The 17,815-nt window shown below is 32.8% G+C and overlaps 1 protein-coding gene across 5 annotated transcripts in view; it reads left to right on the top strand.

The window, feature by feature from the left end:
• LOC143225546 (peripheral plasma membrane protein CASK-like) overlaps window positions 1–17,815 on the top strand; it is a 240,825-nt gene that overhangs the window by 134,444 nt on the left and 88,566 nt on the right. For all 5 annotated transcript variants that reach the window (XM_076455194.1, XM_076455196.1, XM_076455199.1 and 2 more), the window contains one exon: window positions 7,595–7,716. In XM_076455194.1, the coding sequence (XP_076311309.1) occupies window positions 7,595–7,716 (122 nt within the window). The remainder of the gene's footprint in view (window positions 1–7,594; window positions 7,717–17,815) is intronic.

Below are 17,815 nucleotides of genomic sequence, written 5' to 3'. Positions count from 1 at the left end.
TTATTAGAAATCTCATAACTAAAGTTTGATTCACTATGTTACAACCAACCTGTTTTGTGCAATTTATATTGTGTATTCTCTAGTTCACATCACAGAAACATGCACAGCTGTGCGTGTGTTCACAGAATGAACATTCTGGGTTATTTAATTCTTATAGGGATGAATTTAGGGGCCTAGGAAAATTAAAGTTGCTTGTATCAGTGGGAATGTAGGCCGACAACCTTAAAAGTATCAGTTGTTTTACTTTAAAGTTATTTGCTTATAAATACAATTTTTCTATAGACATTTTTCTAAGAATATTAAGTATTCAGATAGGAATTTTGTGCTACAAGGTACTTGATGCTAATTTCATGTTGAAACATTCTTCATTAATAGCAATCACTAAGAAAACTAATTATAGACTGAAGCTGCTGTAAGTAGTAACAGCTATTATAATTCCTTATAATTATGTAATGTAGTAACGTTTTTTCCTTCTATGTGAGATGTACCTGGTGGAGAGTAACTAAAGTTCATATAAACAAATGGTTAAGAATAAATATGATTACATGATATAATGCAGTTAAGGATAATAAAATATTTTCATGATTTTCAAAAGCATGCAAGATTAACAGAAAAGAAACCCAATAATCAAAGTCCTTTTAGGAAGTGGACTTTTCTTTGTCATGGGTTTATCAGCTATGTACTTGTTGTATTGGAAATGTTGCATGTGTGATGTTTTACAAATAGAAAGAATAGGTTGGAAGGGAAGAACTACTTAGAGGAATACATATCTGTGCATGGTGTACTTCTAGAAAATTTGGTAAAATTTATCAACAGTGGTTCTTAATGATAATTTTGTTGATAAAACTCCACTATAATTGTTATCAACATTACTTCTTGTACAAGACTTATATAAATGATAGGAAACTAAAAAATGTAGTTCTTAAATAAGATCATCTTACAATATCTCATGCACATGTAATGTTGTTTCCCAACTGAGGTGTATTTCCATGTATGATTATTTGTAACCTAATAAATTGAAATATTGTAAGGAAGTTCTACCTGGTTAGGCTGCTCATTAAAATGGTGGGAAGTTTATAACCATCAAAATTCTACTGTCCATTTTGGTTAAAAATCTTTGCATATGCAACAGGCCAAAAATAATATATTTCATTGTTTAGTTGATGACTAACCTTTTTCTATCCCTATCTTGATTAACGCGTGTAGTAAAAGGTACTTCTTGCATACCAAAATGTGGGTTACTTATCAGACTTAAAACATCAGATGTTATTACACCTTTGCAGTTCAGATTTAAAAGTACCAGCATTTATGTATTTAAATGATATAAAGCTTAGGCTGTCATTTTGTCTAAGTTGCTTAAATGTAAAATGTGATTATAATTTTGACAATTCAGTAGTAAGTATTGTATTTCATGTTAACTTCTGACCAGAGGAAGTGACATAAATAGGACATAAGTAAAAATCAGCCTGATGTTTCTAATGAATTATACTGGTCTTAAGTTCTTGCGTGTAAAAATTAGAATTGGTAGTTTCATCATTTGGGTATTATCATAATTAGTAATAAATTTGGCCATAATCCCAGTAATACCTTGTAAGATTTGGCTAGCTTAGGAGAGTTAGATGAAAATATTTGGAAGTTAAAGCTTCTTAGATTTTTAGAGTATCTTATTTCAATTTGTCTAACAGTACGATTAATAACCTTATTTGTAGTAATGTGTGTTAATTAATCAAAAAGATAATTTGATAAGATTGATAAATAATATTAGTAGGATTGATGTGTTAAAGCTTATTGATGTAAGCATTACAAATGTTAGATCAGGCTTAGCAAATGTAATAAAACTTTAGCTTAAAAGAACAAAATGAAACAGGCTAGATATATTGTATTTTACATAAATTTACTTTCAAAATAACTGTCAAATACCTAGTTTTTAGATTATATTTAATAACTTTAGTGAGAAAGTAAGATATTGTAATGTATTTAAATCTCACCTTGCACTCACTTGCTGCAAAATTAAACAACTTTTGGAGAGCTCTTAATACTCAGTCCCAAGCTACAGTTGATGATGTACTTGTATTACTCATTTGACACTCACTATCTGAAAAGTTCCTTGGGCATATATTTTTTCTTTTTTATTCAAACAGGATTGAAAAGGATTCTCCCAAATTTGTCTGAAAATTAAGATCTAGAGACATTCTGGCTGAAACGTGAAAACTAAAATACACCAAACACCTCTTGAAGTCCAAGACTTTGGAGGATTTTTCTATTTGGACTACTCCCCATGCTACTCTGAATACATTTTGAGGAATTATTGCTGAGAGGGATTTTCTTAATGTTCCCAAGTCAGATTCTTGCCAGTCTCTCCAGTCAAGGAGTTTCAGTTGTGGGATATATGTCCACTCTCAAAGATGGGATTCTTCTGTCTTCCTGCTTTCTTTTTCTGACATTCACTTTTACCTGTCCCCCTGTCTGGTGTTTCTAATGCCAGTGGCTTGGTCACTCTAAGATATCTTACTGTGGCTCTTTTGTGCTGTTCCCATTGTAATGACAAAGACCACAAAACAGATCTATGTGAACGTGAGCCTCGCTGCATCAACTGTGATTCTTACCCTTTCTATTCCTGTATAGTGCTTGATGACTGTTAACAACGTATTCCATCCTGAGGCATGGAAACTTTTGTATTCCATGTTGACAAAAACATACGTTGCTGCCCTCTAATTTATCACATTGGTGGGTGTACAGATTGACTTTACTGCTCATTTTGAAGTGTCTCTTTCCTCTTATCTTCATAGTTTGTTGCCCTCTTAAAAAAAGAAAAAAAAAGGGAAATTACAGGTCCATGTCAACTTCTGTCTTTGTCTCAGTCACTGCCTCTTTTTTCTGTTGTCTGTTCGGGCCCCTTTCCATTGGCCAAGAGGTTCAAAACCATTGTCTTATAAAGAGAAGCAGCATGGTTGCAAACCACAGGTCTATTTGCCCTCATTCCCTACTAAATTAAAATGGTTACACTGATGCAAGGGATCTGTCAAGGCTTTACATTACAACTTGAATAACATTAAAGCCTTGATTGATTCATTCCATCCAGTCTGTTTTTCCTTATAGAAAACTTTCCTCCATCCTGCCAGTGTCATAACGCTATGGAGGTTTTTCCTCTACATGAAAGACAGTTTATGTGATGGTCAAACTTGTGATGATGTGGTTTTGCTGGTCACCCAGCATGGCATATCTGTGCCATTAGTCACTCCATTTGAGGCTATGGCAGTTTGTCTTTCTTTGGATTGTATCATCACTATTCATTCGATTTACTTTTCTCTAAGAGAGACTTACAATCAGTCAAACTTGGATGTCCTTTTAGATCAGTTGCCATCTCCCCTTCTCCTGTTAGGTGATTTTAATGAACATAGTCCCCCCCCTTCTTGGCAGATGGAAAAGTTCATTATGTGGAGCATATGCTTTAAAATCATAATCTCTTTCTATTCAATGGTGGTTTCTTTACATACTTTCATGAACCCAGTCAGTCTTTTACTGCTATAATCTTTGTTTGTTCACCCTCATTCTGTTCTTGTTTTTCTTGGTGTGTTGTGTGCAGAGTGACCCATGTGACAGTGATAATTCTCCCACGATCTTGTGGGAGACTGGCTGTGGTTGATGCCATCCAACCTGCATGTAACTGTGGAAGTTGGAGCAAACTGACTGGCCTTTTTTCACCGCTCTGTTGGAACTTGCTTCTCTCATCATTTGTCTGGTAGCCATTGACAACTGCTTGGGATCAGTGACTGGCTGTGTTGTCCAGGTAGCTGCTCGTTCTATTCCTGTGACTTCAACACACTTTCAATGGTATTCTAATCTATGATGTAGTCTGGCCTGCCATGAGGCATGGAATGGTAAAAAGTGATCATGGTTGACCTTTTGACAGTATCCCTCTTTATCTGACCTCATCATTTATCAGCAGATGCACACTCATGCTAAGCTGGTAAGGCATCAGAGTCAGAGGGAAGCTTGGATTAAGTTAACCTCAAGCATTTTTAGTTGTGTTTGCTCTAAAGTTGTGGGGGACAATATTCAGAAGGTCAGTGGGTTGTACATCTTTTGAACTCTTTTTGTTCTTGCTTTCCAATGACCAGGAAGTTAACAATGTCCATGACATTGCTAACATCCTTTGGGAGAAGTTTTCTTAGCTTTCCAGCTCTTCTGCCATCTCCCAAGCCTTTCTGGAGATCACAACTCAGGCCAAGAGATCGTTAGTTTTCTTTCAGGAGGTGAGTCTCTCCTACTACAGTTGCCCATCCATCATGGTGGAACTGCAGATTGCTCTTCATTGCTTAAACAGTACATCAGTTTAACCTTAAGATATTCTTTATGAGATGCTGAGGCAGTTACTTTCTTTGACCAGATTAGGCAGGAGGACATCTTTTCTGATGCTTGGTGCCAGCCTATTATACTACCTTTTTCTGAGCCGGGAAAGGATCCCAAGATTCCATGAAACTATCAACATACTGCTTTAGACTTGTATTCAGTATTTCTGTAGATACAACCTAAAATTCTATTTTTCCCACCACTAGCAACAGCACTCTGCTTGTATGGCTTTAGAGACTAATTAGCCATTACAGTAAGACCCTTTTCCTTCATAGCACTGTTAAGGTTATTCCCTTTTAAATCATACTTATAATTCAAATTATGATAACCTACATGCATTATCTTGCATTTATAATAATTAAAACGCATTTGTTATTTATTTGCTAAACTCACTAAATGATCTTAACCCTTTTGTAAAGCCAGAAGCATCCTCTTTACAGCTAGCAACACCTAAGACCTTAATATCACCTGATATTTAAGTAATTTATTGACTATTCGTTCATCTGTGTTACTGATATAAATAAAAAAGAGTAAGGGTCCTAAGACTGAGCCCTGATGTATACTGCTTGCATCATTAATCCATTTTAACTGAACTCCATTTATAACAACCCCCTGCTTTCTTCCATCGAACCACTCTTCTATCCAGTTAGTTAACTTATCCCACACACCTATAGAAATGTTTCTTTATAAGGTATTTATGTGGTACTTTGTCAAGTGTTTATAAAAATCCAGATACATCAGATATACACCCTTGCCTTCAATCTGTATGAGCAGTAACCTTTTCAAAGAATGTCAAAAGTTTAGTATGATAAGATTTTTCATTATTGAAAGCATATTTCAACTGACTTTCCAAAACGTTTTCCACAACTGGTGTAAAACTAATAGGGTCTATAGTTACTGGGACAATTTTTATCACCTCCCTTTAAAACAAGAGCTACATTAGCTTACTTCCAATCTATGGGTGCCTGACCCGCCCACTATTCAAGGAAAATATTATCTGGTCCAGGAACCTTATTCTTTCAACTTCCCAATTTTTTTGTCTGAACAGTTCAGAATTAAAGTAGTTTTGTGAATCTCTTTTCTATGAAAGTAATGTAAATTTTTGAATCACTCCTAACAGTATGTGTGATATATATCCAACTGGAAATAAAGTATTGTCTTTTTTTTAAATATTTTAATAAACGTAGCAAAAATTAGTCTTCAATTACAAATTTGATCAAATAATTATTTGCTTTCATTTTCTGTGACATAATTATATCTTTTAAGTAAGTTGTAGATTCCTTGTGAATAAAATTCTTTGGTTTGGATTCTAAAAACAATCTTAAGTCAGTTTTGAGTTCCTTATTATTTGCATACCTTTATCCATATAAGTAATGTTGTAAGGATCTGGAAAGATGCTAATCAGATGGAGCAAGATCTGGTGTATAAGGTGGATGAGGCACAGTTTTCCATTTCAAAGCCTGTAGTTCATTCTTGGGTCATTTTTGTAGTGTCTGGTCTTGTGTTGTCATTCAAAATCATTATGCAATTTTGATTGACTAATGCAACTTTATTTTTCTTATCAGTGCTAGGTGTAAGCACTCCAACTGATAACCATATTTTTCACCATGGGTGTTTGAATTGGATCAAATATTTTATGATAGATTGCACCTCCCAGATCCCACCAAACACAAAGCAAAACGTTTTTTTGGGTGTAAGCCACTCTTTGGTATTGAAACAGGTGTCTGACAGAGATTCAACTATTGTCTCTTACATTGAGTATGCTTATGAAGAACTCACGTTTCATTGCCAGCAACTATTCTTCCCAGAAATAGTTAATTACCATGTTTTGTTTTCAAAGATGTAAAATGGGTTACACAATTTGATAAATAAAGTGCTCAGAGGGTCACCATTTGTTCAAATTTCAAAACTTTTCCAAGCTTGTGGAGGTGGACGATGATTGTTGTATGGGTTTTGTGGAGCTCTTGAGCTATTTTTCATGTGATCAACTTTAAACTTGCTTCAACTATGGCTTGCAGGGCATTTTTATTAATTGACCATGTCTGTGTAGAATGTAGGGAATTAGTGAGATTAATTGGAATATTGAAAACTAATGTTGACACTTCCTGCATTCAATACATTTACTCCATAAACTATACATACGTTTCTTATAGCATCTGAAGCTTTCAAACTTTTTTAATTCATATAGCATAGTGTGTGTCTCGTTTGTACTCATTTCTTAGGTCTTTATGTGTTAAAATTTGTTCCAAATGTATGTCTATCAAGTATTCTGAAATAAGAGGTAAGATTTACATTGATATTGAGAAAAAGGAATAAGTTTGCAAGTTTTTTCCTCAAAACCAATAGCAGCTTTTTTGAATTAAAAAAAAGTGTTACTTGCTTTCCAACCTAATGTATATGTATTTACGTTTGTCTTTTATATTCGTATAATATTTTGTGCATGAGTTTGGTACCTTATCTTTACTAAAAGTTAGTTAATTTAAAAAGTACTGTAGTAAACATTAAACTATCCAGTTTGCTGAATATGGATTGTGTGTGAATGTGAGGAAAAAAATTACAGATTCAGTTCTGATTGTGTTTAGAAATGTAGATGGTACCCATGAAAACAGAAATTTTTTAGGGATTAAGAGGGATATTTTTCAGAAAGAGTAATCTACATACCAGAAGAGTTGTTACTAAAAGATTTTGTTCCAAAACAGTTAGCCTTTGTGTAATAACTTTGCATCTTAGCTTCAGGTTAGGGTTTGGTTAGAAGTGGCCCCTCAAGGCCATACTCTTGGAATTCAATTGTTAGAACTTTGCTTTTCTAGAAAAGTGAATAAGTTGCTTTCTAATTATTTTAGATTGTATGTTGTCAGTGAATAAAAGGTGATTGTCCTACTTAAAATTTTTAGAATCTTAAAAAAGCAACGTAATTAGAAAGAATCAAATAAAGACAAGTAGATTACACAAATACAAACATATATTCTGTTTTTTGTGTTTTTTTACTGTATATAATTTATTGGGACTACTCTGATATTTCAAGAAACTACCTTGTTCTAATAAATATTTGAATTCAGAATTTAATTTTCTTATCCTATTTAAGTGGAATGTTAACCAAGAAACACTATACTGGTGTAATGAGAATTCTATATAATTATTTATCTTAGAGAGTTTGCTCAAATAAAGTCATTCAGAAATTTGTAAACTTTGTTATATAGCAGTTATAGAAATTGTATGATTTTAAGTTTTGTTTTTGAAGGAGCTGTTTCAGCTGTGTTGGACAGTTTGGATGACATTCACTGCCTTACAGACTGTAGTGAACGGGAAAGAAATTTTTTGCTTTCCGTGTTGGAAGACTCCCAGCTCCATGCTCTTCTTGATGTAAGTTTTTTTACTCGTTGTCTTGCAATACTTAGTTTTATTCAGCTTATCAATATTTTGCTTAGTTAAAAAGTATGTTTCAAATCTCAGTTTATTTTTACTGATATTCTATTTTACAGTGGTAGGCAAGTGTGATTCTACCTTAAGGTGTTCCAACTGGAAAATATCTAAGTTTACTTTCAGAGGCTTTTCCTTGCACGTATTTCAAGAAACAAAAAAAATTGTTTCTGTTTTGGATACCTAGAAGAGTTTCATCACAAAATGTTAACACGTTCTAAGTTAGTTGATGTTCACATAGCTTTAAACTTATAGCCTCTTAAAACTATCATTTTATACATTTTTAGCTCTGTTGCTGTCATCTCCTCCTTCATGAACCAATTTTTAAGATTTGAAAGTTAAAACGTTTGTATGAAACAGCTTTTTTCATCCTGATTTTGGATGGTACTTTAAATTTCATGTCAATAAGTATTTAAATCAGTCAATATGGAAAGCAGTGAGCATTTTGACTCATATTTTTGATAAATGAAGGTTTTTGTTTTTTGGATTTATTATACCAGACCTTAGCTAGTTCTAATGATTAAAACTGTTTTGAATAAACAGTTTTCTTTAGCATGTTTAGACAATTTAATTTCATTAATTAGAACATAAGTGATGTTGAAAAGTGTTTGTAGAATTTTGTGTTTGTATGTTGAGGTGCTTTAGTTTATAACTTTTATTAATTAGGATGTAAGTATGCACTCTTAAGAAAAAAATGTATTGAAAAGTATTCTGTTTATAAAGTCTACATGTTTTTACACTTTGTTTTGTAACCAGATTTAAGAGGTGAGTTTCAGTAGATGATAACCTGATTAGAAAAATTGTACTAATTAAACTTCTGACTAGGGAACTATAAGTTGATGGCTATTATTAAGATTAATATTAAAAAATTAAATACTAGGCAACTTGAATAGAGAGCTTGATCTCTCTAACTACAAGATGGAGAGATTGATTTCACTATCTGTTTATCCGAGTAGAGAAATTGCCTTCAGTAGCTGTTTATCATAGCACAGAGAGATTGATTTTAATAGCTGTTAACTTGAAAAAAGTGAGAGACTAATTTGAATAACTGTTAGACAAAAGTACTGACTTTCAAACTAGGCAAATTAATTTTGATTACAAATAATCTGGTTTATAAAAGCTACTTTATGTAATTTATTATTAGGGTAATTGATTTTAATGGCTCTTAAGTTGTTTAGACAGTTGTTATCCAGAGTACAAACACTAATTTCATTATAACATATAGTGGCCACAGTGACAGTTAAACAGGAATATAAATTAATTTAAGTAGCAGTTAACCCAGCAAAAATTTCCTTTATATCTGTTGACCAATAGGAGTCCACAAGATGATCTGAGGGATGTCTCATCTCAGCACATGTAGGAATAATCACTTTTGAAACATCTCTCACACTGAACAGAGCAATATTTTAAGCAACAATTATATTTGCTCTACTAGATATTCAACACTTTATGCATGAGGTTTATATCAAAGAATGAAATGCATTAAAATAAGATACTTCATAATAGTTAATATCTAAATTATTTATTAAACTGTGACATGCAAGGCCCTGACAAAGGTAACTAAGGAATATGGAAATTTCTTTTGTAGTGACATTACACCAAATTAAACTTAAGAACTAACAAAACCAAAGAGATTTTTAAATAATTAAGTATTGTCATGAGATTGATTTCCATGTTTGTGAAAATAGCTGTTAGCCATTTTGTAAATGCTTCTTTCAGTGGATTTTCTCAGACCTAATAAAGAAGTTGCTAATCTGAGTGGAAGAAATTAGTTTCTTCACTCTAGAAAAGTTAAGTTGATCTGTAACTGAGAACAGAAGACAATTTTAATAGGTGTGTTCTTGATAAAAGCTGCAGAAGGTATTAATTTGAATTGGTAGATTGATGTCATAGCTGGTAACATAAGTAGGAAAATTAATTTCAGTGATTTAGTTTGGTGGCTACTTTCAAAGATTAATTTCATTAGCTACAAATCTGAGAAAAAATTGGTTTTGGAGAATATTATCTTGAGTAATAAGATTAATTTGATTGGCTTTTTAAACCAAATTCTATTTGCTAGTAGCCTGAGTTGGAAGGTTGAAGCAATTTATATTCATTTGAAGAAATTCTCTATCATGAAGAGGATAAGTAAATCAAAATATGATATCAATTTCCTTAAAGTTGTTTTTTACCTTAAGACAGTTTTGATGAGCCTATATTTGTCATAACAAGTGGAAACATCCGTTGTTCCCAATAACTCTGGTAACTGTCACAAAATTTATCAACATCAATGAGTAGCAAAAATTACATCATTAAATATGATAGTCTTTTGATAAGTATTTACAGGTACATCTTTGTTACTGATGCTACTTTGTTAAGACTACTGAAAACCTTTTTACGTCTACTGTAAACCACTGTGTCAGTTTAAAGTACTAGACTGGTATTTACTTTACTATTTTTTTAAATATCTTGGTAGTTTTTATGAAGAATAATGCAGTACCACATACTACATTTTTATGATTAACGTGTCATTTGTTTTGTATGAGTATTATAGCCTATTGTTAAAATTCTGATTTTTACAAAATCTTTCAGTAATATAAGAAAATGAGAGATCTTGCAAACTTATCGATAATTTTAAGAAAACACAACGTTAAAAAGTAATGATCATTTTTATTAGAAATGTAAGATTTGATAATTTAACTGTGCTAAGTTCTGAAAAACATTTTTGCTTCTGAGATAGAAAACTAAAATGATGCAATTTTTCCTGTTGAGAAACTTGTTTGTTCTTTACATTAAGTTAATATGTATATAAACTTTTAAAAGCTTTGCTTTTTTTGCCTTTTTAGTAGATTAGATCTTGCATTTTATGTATATGTTGAAGGCAGTTGCATTACTTTGTTATATCCTGTTGATTTCTTAGTTTTTGTCCCATTAAATGAAGTTTGTAATCTTAGGACCCCCTACCTCCCCATATTACATTTTCTTATGTATCATGTGTGTAATGCTTTAGTTGTGTAATAATGTATAAAAACCTTGTGATAGAGTACATGAACTTAATATATATAAAAAAAACATTTAATGACTACAGATGGAGGAATGTTTTACATAGTTAAATGAGCTTTTCTAAGTAACATCCTTTAACTTAGAGATTTATAATTTAATATAAACTTGAGATGTTTCAACAATAGAAGGAATTTTCTAATTAATGATTTTATAATAATTAATTTTTTTAATATCTTGTTGGTAAAGAATATTAATCTATAGTCTGGCTCATAAAAAACTAGAAATAATAACAATGGCAACACAATTAAAATCGTAAAAAGTAATGTAATTAGTTAAGTATATGCTTTACATAGGATAACAGGAGCATAGTGAATGCATTAAATGATTGTTGGTTTGTATTTAAACTAATATCAGCCTGTTGGAGAAATGGCACATAATTTTCATGAAATTTGTTATGTTATAAAAATATGCTTTATAAAGCATGAGTGAGATAATTAATATATTAAATATTTACGAAGTAGTGTAGTAGTGACAAAAATAACCTGTGTAGCTACGGTGTTCAGACAAGCTGCGCACAGCTGTTCGTTTGTCACCATTTCATTTCTTTCTTTTTGACCCTTAATGGTATCAATTTTTTTTATGTTATGTGTTTTTTTTGTTTGTCAGTTCCTTACATTTATATATCTAAATCGCATTTATATATCGTCTGAAACCTGTAATTATTTTCTTTAGTGCATTATGTTAGCTGTAGACCATCGAAAACGAATGAAATTGTGGCAGTGACTATAACAACTATTTGCCACGAATTATTCAGTGGGAAATACAAATCTAAACAAAAATTAAGAATAATAGAAGTGTCAAGCTATATTATCTCTCTAAAACTCTCCTATAACCTCTTCTACGATTATGAAATTGTTAGGCATCACTCTAAATCGTTCATTCATCTGGAGCTTCCATATCAAAGAAATTAAAAAAACAAACAAAACAAACTACAAATCAAAATAGCATACCATAAAAAACATTTGCCACAATGTTCACAACTGCATAACAACTACTATTCTAAACATATATAAATCGTTTATCAGATCCATTATGGAATATGCTTGCATGATAACATGCAACGTGAAGGAGATAAAACAAAAGAAAAAAAAATAACCTAACAAAAACTACAAAACCGTGCCACACTATTGGCATATCGCTTCCCTATTACCTCTCACGCCTGCTGTGTAGAAAAACACACTGATCTACCGTCTATCGAAACTAGATTAACCTCATAACTAAATATTACAGGAAAACCAATAGCCACAACTAGCGTCTCTTACTACTGCCGCCCTCCCTATCCCATTTACTTTTATCTACCAAGATAATACTACGCATTAAAAATGTGCAACTGTTCTTGAATTTTACTTTTGTTTTTTAAGCAATCTATTACTAGATTACACACACACACAAATCTCAAAGCATTGGACGTGTAGATAAATACTTGCTAAGACCTGTTGAGCCCCGTTTCTTATTGCTCTGTTGACGACTTCTCTTCTCGGCTTTCTCTCTCTCTCTCACAAGTCGTGTAGCCTACACGTCTTCATCGTGATTCAATACATGTTTTGGACCAGGGAGGGTTAGGTTCAGCGTTGACCTTTTCCTCCCTCTCCGGAATTATTTTGTTTGCACTGTTACTGAATCCTAGGTAATGACCCTTGTTGCATTATTCACAGCATGTTACATTTTGTTCATTGTCCGCAGTTTAAATTAACATATCCTTTTGTACGATGTTCAGTTTATGGGGTAATAACCCGCACATTTTCATTAGTTTCACTTGTGCATGATCGCACTATCAGTCTGTTTTCATAATACAATTCCGCATAGTAGTCATATACACCATCTTATTTTTACATAAAAAAATATTCTTAAAACAGCTACTTTCGTGTCTGCGATTCAGTTAAATACCTCCACACCATGTGCGGGGCGAAAGAAAATTGAATAATCTTCGAACACTCCAGAGATTAAATGGTGTGAATTGTCTTGCAACCGATAATAATTTCCTTATGAATACCTGCCCAGTTGATTGTGTTTGTATAAAGGGTAAACTTGTACTTGTGTGTCAACTTTAAGCTCAGTTGTTGATTTGAGATGCCTTTTGGAAATTTTATTGAGATATAACTGTGTTATGCGTTATTTATAAGTCATGGAAAAGCAAAGAATTTAATGTGTTTTCTTGTGTGTTTGTTTATTTGCTTTACTGAAGTTGTTTTGAAACTTAATATTATGAACGTCGTAGTTTTTATTTGTATAGAACAATATACGTTAAACGTCGCTAAATTTTTGCACTCGTATAAGCAAGTATCACTGTACAGTTAGCCAATAGTAATACTGGGTTTCTATGTGAGCTAGCACATATACACGTACGGACTGACTGTCTGGCACACAGTGTTCTTTAATTAAACCGACTTGTATTTGTTTTTGTGTTTTTATTTATTGATTAGAATTTTACTGAACTTTCTTTCGATGTGCCAACGAACCTCATTTGTACTTGTATTTTCATTCCAATTACAGGTTAGTCATATAATGGAAGAGGTCATTATACTGTGGAAATGTAAAAATCTCTCCGCTACTATTAGCAGTAATTCTAACTGGTTACCGTCTTTTTTTATGGCAAGTACTTGCGTTTTCGTTTAACTAAAAGTGGTACGAAAATACTGTCTAATGCAGTTATAATGTGAAGCTGTTTATCTAGTTATAGCATAATCAAGATAAGAAATCGCTCACAATGTATACTGCTACTTGCTGGGTAGACCTTTATTCAAAGCAATAATGAAGAGTGTTGTTAGTTTCACTTAATGACAATAGCCATTTCAAAAGTGGAATATTATTCTAATATGGTATGTGGAAAATTGTAGAAGCTTACTTTAATAACTAAAATAAATGAGACAACGCGACGTTTTAGGAGTACTCAAAATGCATTTATTGGAGTGTATCATTCTGTCGGTTTTGTTGACAATGTAAATAATAAATATTGTATGTTTATTTGTTCTGGTTTGTGTTCGTTCCCCAGTCGTTGTTGTTGTGACTTTATTCATCTTGTGGTCATGTATTACACTTCCATTAAAGCGATTGTGAAATCTTTTTGTTGGTCTGGTCAGTAGCAGTGACTCTAAACGTCTTTGTATTCGTTTTTTCTTGTAAAAGCATTTGTTTGCAGCTTTCTGTTTATAATTATGTGTCTGTTTTTTAAACATGGTTGTGAACGACTTTGTGCTTTGATCTGTGTGTGCGTGTGCGTGTGCTTAAACAGCATTACGAACAGCTCTTTATTTTGTCTTTGCCCTTCATTTACGTGTTTGTGAATGGCTTTGTATGTGGTCTTTAAACGTGATTGTGAATGGCGTTGAGTTTCGGTTTTCGTGTGTTGTGTTTATAACTGAATGTAATGAATATATTTTTACTCCTTTGTCCATCTTTGTTAGTTAAAGGGCATTGCTAACGGTTCTTTTTCTTGTTGTGCACTTTGTTAAAGAGTTGTTGTGAACGACTCTGTTTTGGTTTCAGTGCGTGTTTTGTAGGCGACGTTGCGAGTGATTCTTTGTTTTGTGTCCGTTCTTTAAATGTGTTTGTGTATGTTTTTGTATTTCGTTATTTGTTTAGCGTTTAAACATCTCTGAGCGGCGTTGTCTTTTTTGTATTTGGTGTTAAGAGTATATGTAAATGATAGTGTATTTAGAAAGCTTTATTTTTTGTGGGTTACAAAAATTAGTCACTGATAATTAATATTTCGCGTTTTGGTATTTTCTCTACAACGAGCGAAGAATTGTTTTTTTGCATGATAAGTCGATTATAGCAATTGTGAACAACAGTGTGTTTTCTTTCAAATGGTTACGTGTGTGTGTGGTTTTTTTTACGTGAATGTTGTGCTAAAATGATTAGTAATTATTTTAAGTCTATATTCTAAAAATACAAATGTTGAGCAGTTTTGTGTTTAGTATTTCTCTTCATTAGCGGTGGTTATGGACGACCTTTTATGTAATAAGTTAGTCATTTATTCTCACATTTTTACATCCGCATAAACCATGGCGCATGACTATGGAACTAATTCTGAAACTTCAAAATGGTGTGTCTTATAAGTAAAACTTTTTAATATAAATAACACATGATTAAATTTCTTAGGGGATAGTGACATGACTTTTGTTTGCCAAGTGAACTTGTCACACGTTAAAGGTATGTTCTTACTTATCGATCATGGACTAAAAAATGAAATTGCTTTCGTTTTGCAGATGGTGATGTTAGTGGTTTAAATGTGTGTATTAGCGTGAGTATTGGAGTCAAATTAAAAGAAAAAGGTTCTTAAATGGAATTATGTATTCAATTAGAAAATAAGAATCAGTCCAGCAATGCGGACAACTATGTTGTTTTTACATTTCTGCTTATAGAGATGATAATCCACTGTTCCATAAATTGGGTATCCTCATTGTCAACAGTAATAATTTCTCATGAGGCTCGGCCAACTTAGGAAATTTAGGTTATTTCTAAATTCACTTACCAAACTAATATTCCTGTTCCTAACTAAGCTGGAATTAGAACACATTTACATAAATTCGAATACAGAATCTTCTTCGATGGGCAGCGGTAAGTGTAAGGACTAAATATTCGGGGTTCGATTCCCATAGTGGACAGAGAGCAGATAACTTGCCCATTGTATTTCTTCGTACTGACACAAATACTCGTGCAGCATTCGAACAGTTCTAAGGTAATATTTAATTGAGGTTTATAAGGTTATATATAAACTACAAGTGAGCTGGGTATTCTCTGAGGACAGTTTGTCAACTCATCTCGAAAATAATTAAATCAACAGCTTTCGTGTGCCTAAATCTGTACAATGGTTCATTCGTGTAACACGCTCTCTTTACTTTTATCTCAGTAGAGATTTGTCTACACAATTTTGCCTACAACGTTGAGTATTGAAAGAAATACGGCCAGTTCTTCCATTTCTTCGAGATTCCTGTGTGCGAATTTTGTGCCAAGTTAGTAGAAGGGTGGTAATTGTTCAGCGACCTAATGTTTAGATATCTTTGTAATGCCTTTCCTTCTCCCTTCTTTTGGAAAGAAAGTTCTTCTAAATTTGGTTTATTTTTTGCAGTAGAGTAGATGGGATTTTAATGAAGGTAATTAATTACTTTTTTCTGTCACCTCAGTCATAACATAATTGCGAGCTTTCATAATACTGTTCTTACATAACTTATGAAAGTTAATTATAGTGCTGTTTTCATCATTTTATTAACATTAAACAATGTAAGTTATCATTTTTGTGACACAGCTTAACTCGATGTATTTAACGTAAGTATAGAAAAACTAAGTATATTATAATCGAATTTGAGCAGTGTTTGTCTTCTTGAATTTTGAGATACTTGTACATTACAGACCTGTAGGCCTTACAGTGCTTAGTGTCGTAGTGTAAGCGTAACTTACGTCTTCTCAACAATCGAAATCTCGTAAGTTTTATTGGGTTTAAATCTATGATAACCTTTTTTTTCCGAATTCGTGTTCCTTTTTTGAGGCATGGTTGTGAATAACGCCGTATTTTTGTGTCGTGTATTTCTTAAATGTGGGTTTAAACGTCTCTGATGGGGTCCACTTGGCCAGGTGATGAGGACGACCGACTCGCAGTCCTGAAGGTCGCTGGTTCAAATCCCGGTCACACCCAAACATGCTCTCCCTTTCATCATTGGGGCGTTACAATGTGCTGGTTATTCCCACAGTTCGTTGGCAAAAGAGTAGCCCAACAGTTGGCGTGTTGCAGATTTATATTTTTGTATAGCAGTGGAACAGCATTGACAGTTTTTTTCATTTGAATTTTTACAATTAGAGATAAATGAGGGTTTTGTGTTGGAATACCTACATAAAGTAGCCTCAGCTGTTCGACGATATTTCTGGATAAGCTACATAAAGTAGCCTCAGCTGTTCGACGATATTTTTGGAATACCTACATAAAGTAGCCTCAGCTGTTCGACGATATTTCTGGAATACCTACATAAAGTAGCCTCAGCTGTTCGACGATATTTCTGGAATACCTACATAAAGTAGCCTCAGCTGCATAACAATATCTCAAGAATAGCTACTTATGGTAACATCAACTGTCCAACACTTTCTAGAATGTCTACATAATATAGCCTTATGTGCCCAACATGTTTTATGAACAGTGCTTTTCATTTCACTTTTATAACTACAGATGAGTGAGGGTTTTGTGTTTCATCTGTTAGTGACAGCCTATTTTTGTGATGCATTTGATCCAAGGTGTCCATTCGTTCCGGATAACAAAAACTGCTCAGCTTGAGTTTTATTATGATTCAAGAAAACTTCCGTTCTTCTGTTTTCCTCGAATCATGCAGAGCGTATTACAGTCTCAAAAGTTGTCATTCAATCAACCTGATCGATTCATGCCGAGCTGTATTATAATACAAAAACTGTTTAGCTGCCTCGATAAGTTTAATAATTTTGTCCAACTTAGATTTACCTATTTCAGTTTGGAAGACAAAGTAATTAATGTTTATTGAGTTAAGAAAATTGCTAAACACGTGGTCTTCACCCAAGGACAGTGAAAACATGATGAATCTATATATCATTATTAAAGAAATGTTTCATTTGCTTACAGTACACGATGATTGATAAATTTTCAGTTAAATTTTGAGAAATTAAAATACACTCAAACTTATGCCAAGTTCTTTTCTTTTTTTAAGGTTGTACCCATTAAGTACTGTAGAAATACAAGTTGTTATTTAAATAATGTAAAGTAGAAACACTATTTCACCAAATTATACAATTTGAACGAAAACGGTCAGGTTTCTTAACCCGTGCTTTTTGTTGTATTACTAGAGGGAAAAATAATAAACGATATTTATACATCATTGGTGTTTTGAGGCGATACTCTAAATTGATAAGCATTGTTTACACTTCATGTTTTTAAAATTTGTTCAGTATACTTACGAACCATATTTGGGAATGATCAATTCATTGATTAACATGTTTCGTGTTTTGTGCACGTAGTAGTTTGTGTTTAATATTTGACAAT

This window comes from Tachypleus tridentatus, chromosome 9, assembly GCF_004210375.1.
Source record: "Tachypleus tridentatus isolate NWPU-2018 chromosome 9, ASM421037v1, whole genome shotgun sequence".
NCBI lineage: Eukaryota > Metazoa > Arthropoda > Merostomata > Xiphosura > Limulidae > Tachypleus > Tachypleus tridentatus.
This window is presented reverse-complemented; position numbering and strand designations above follow the sequence as displayed.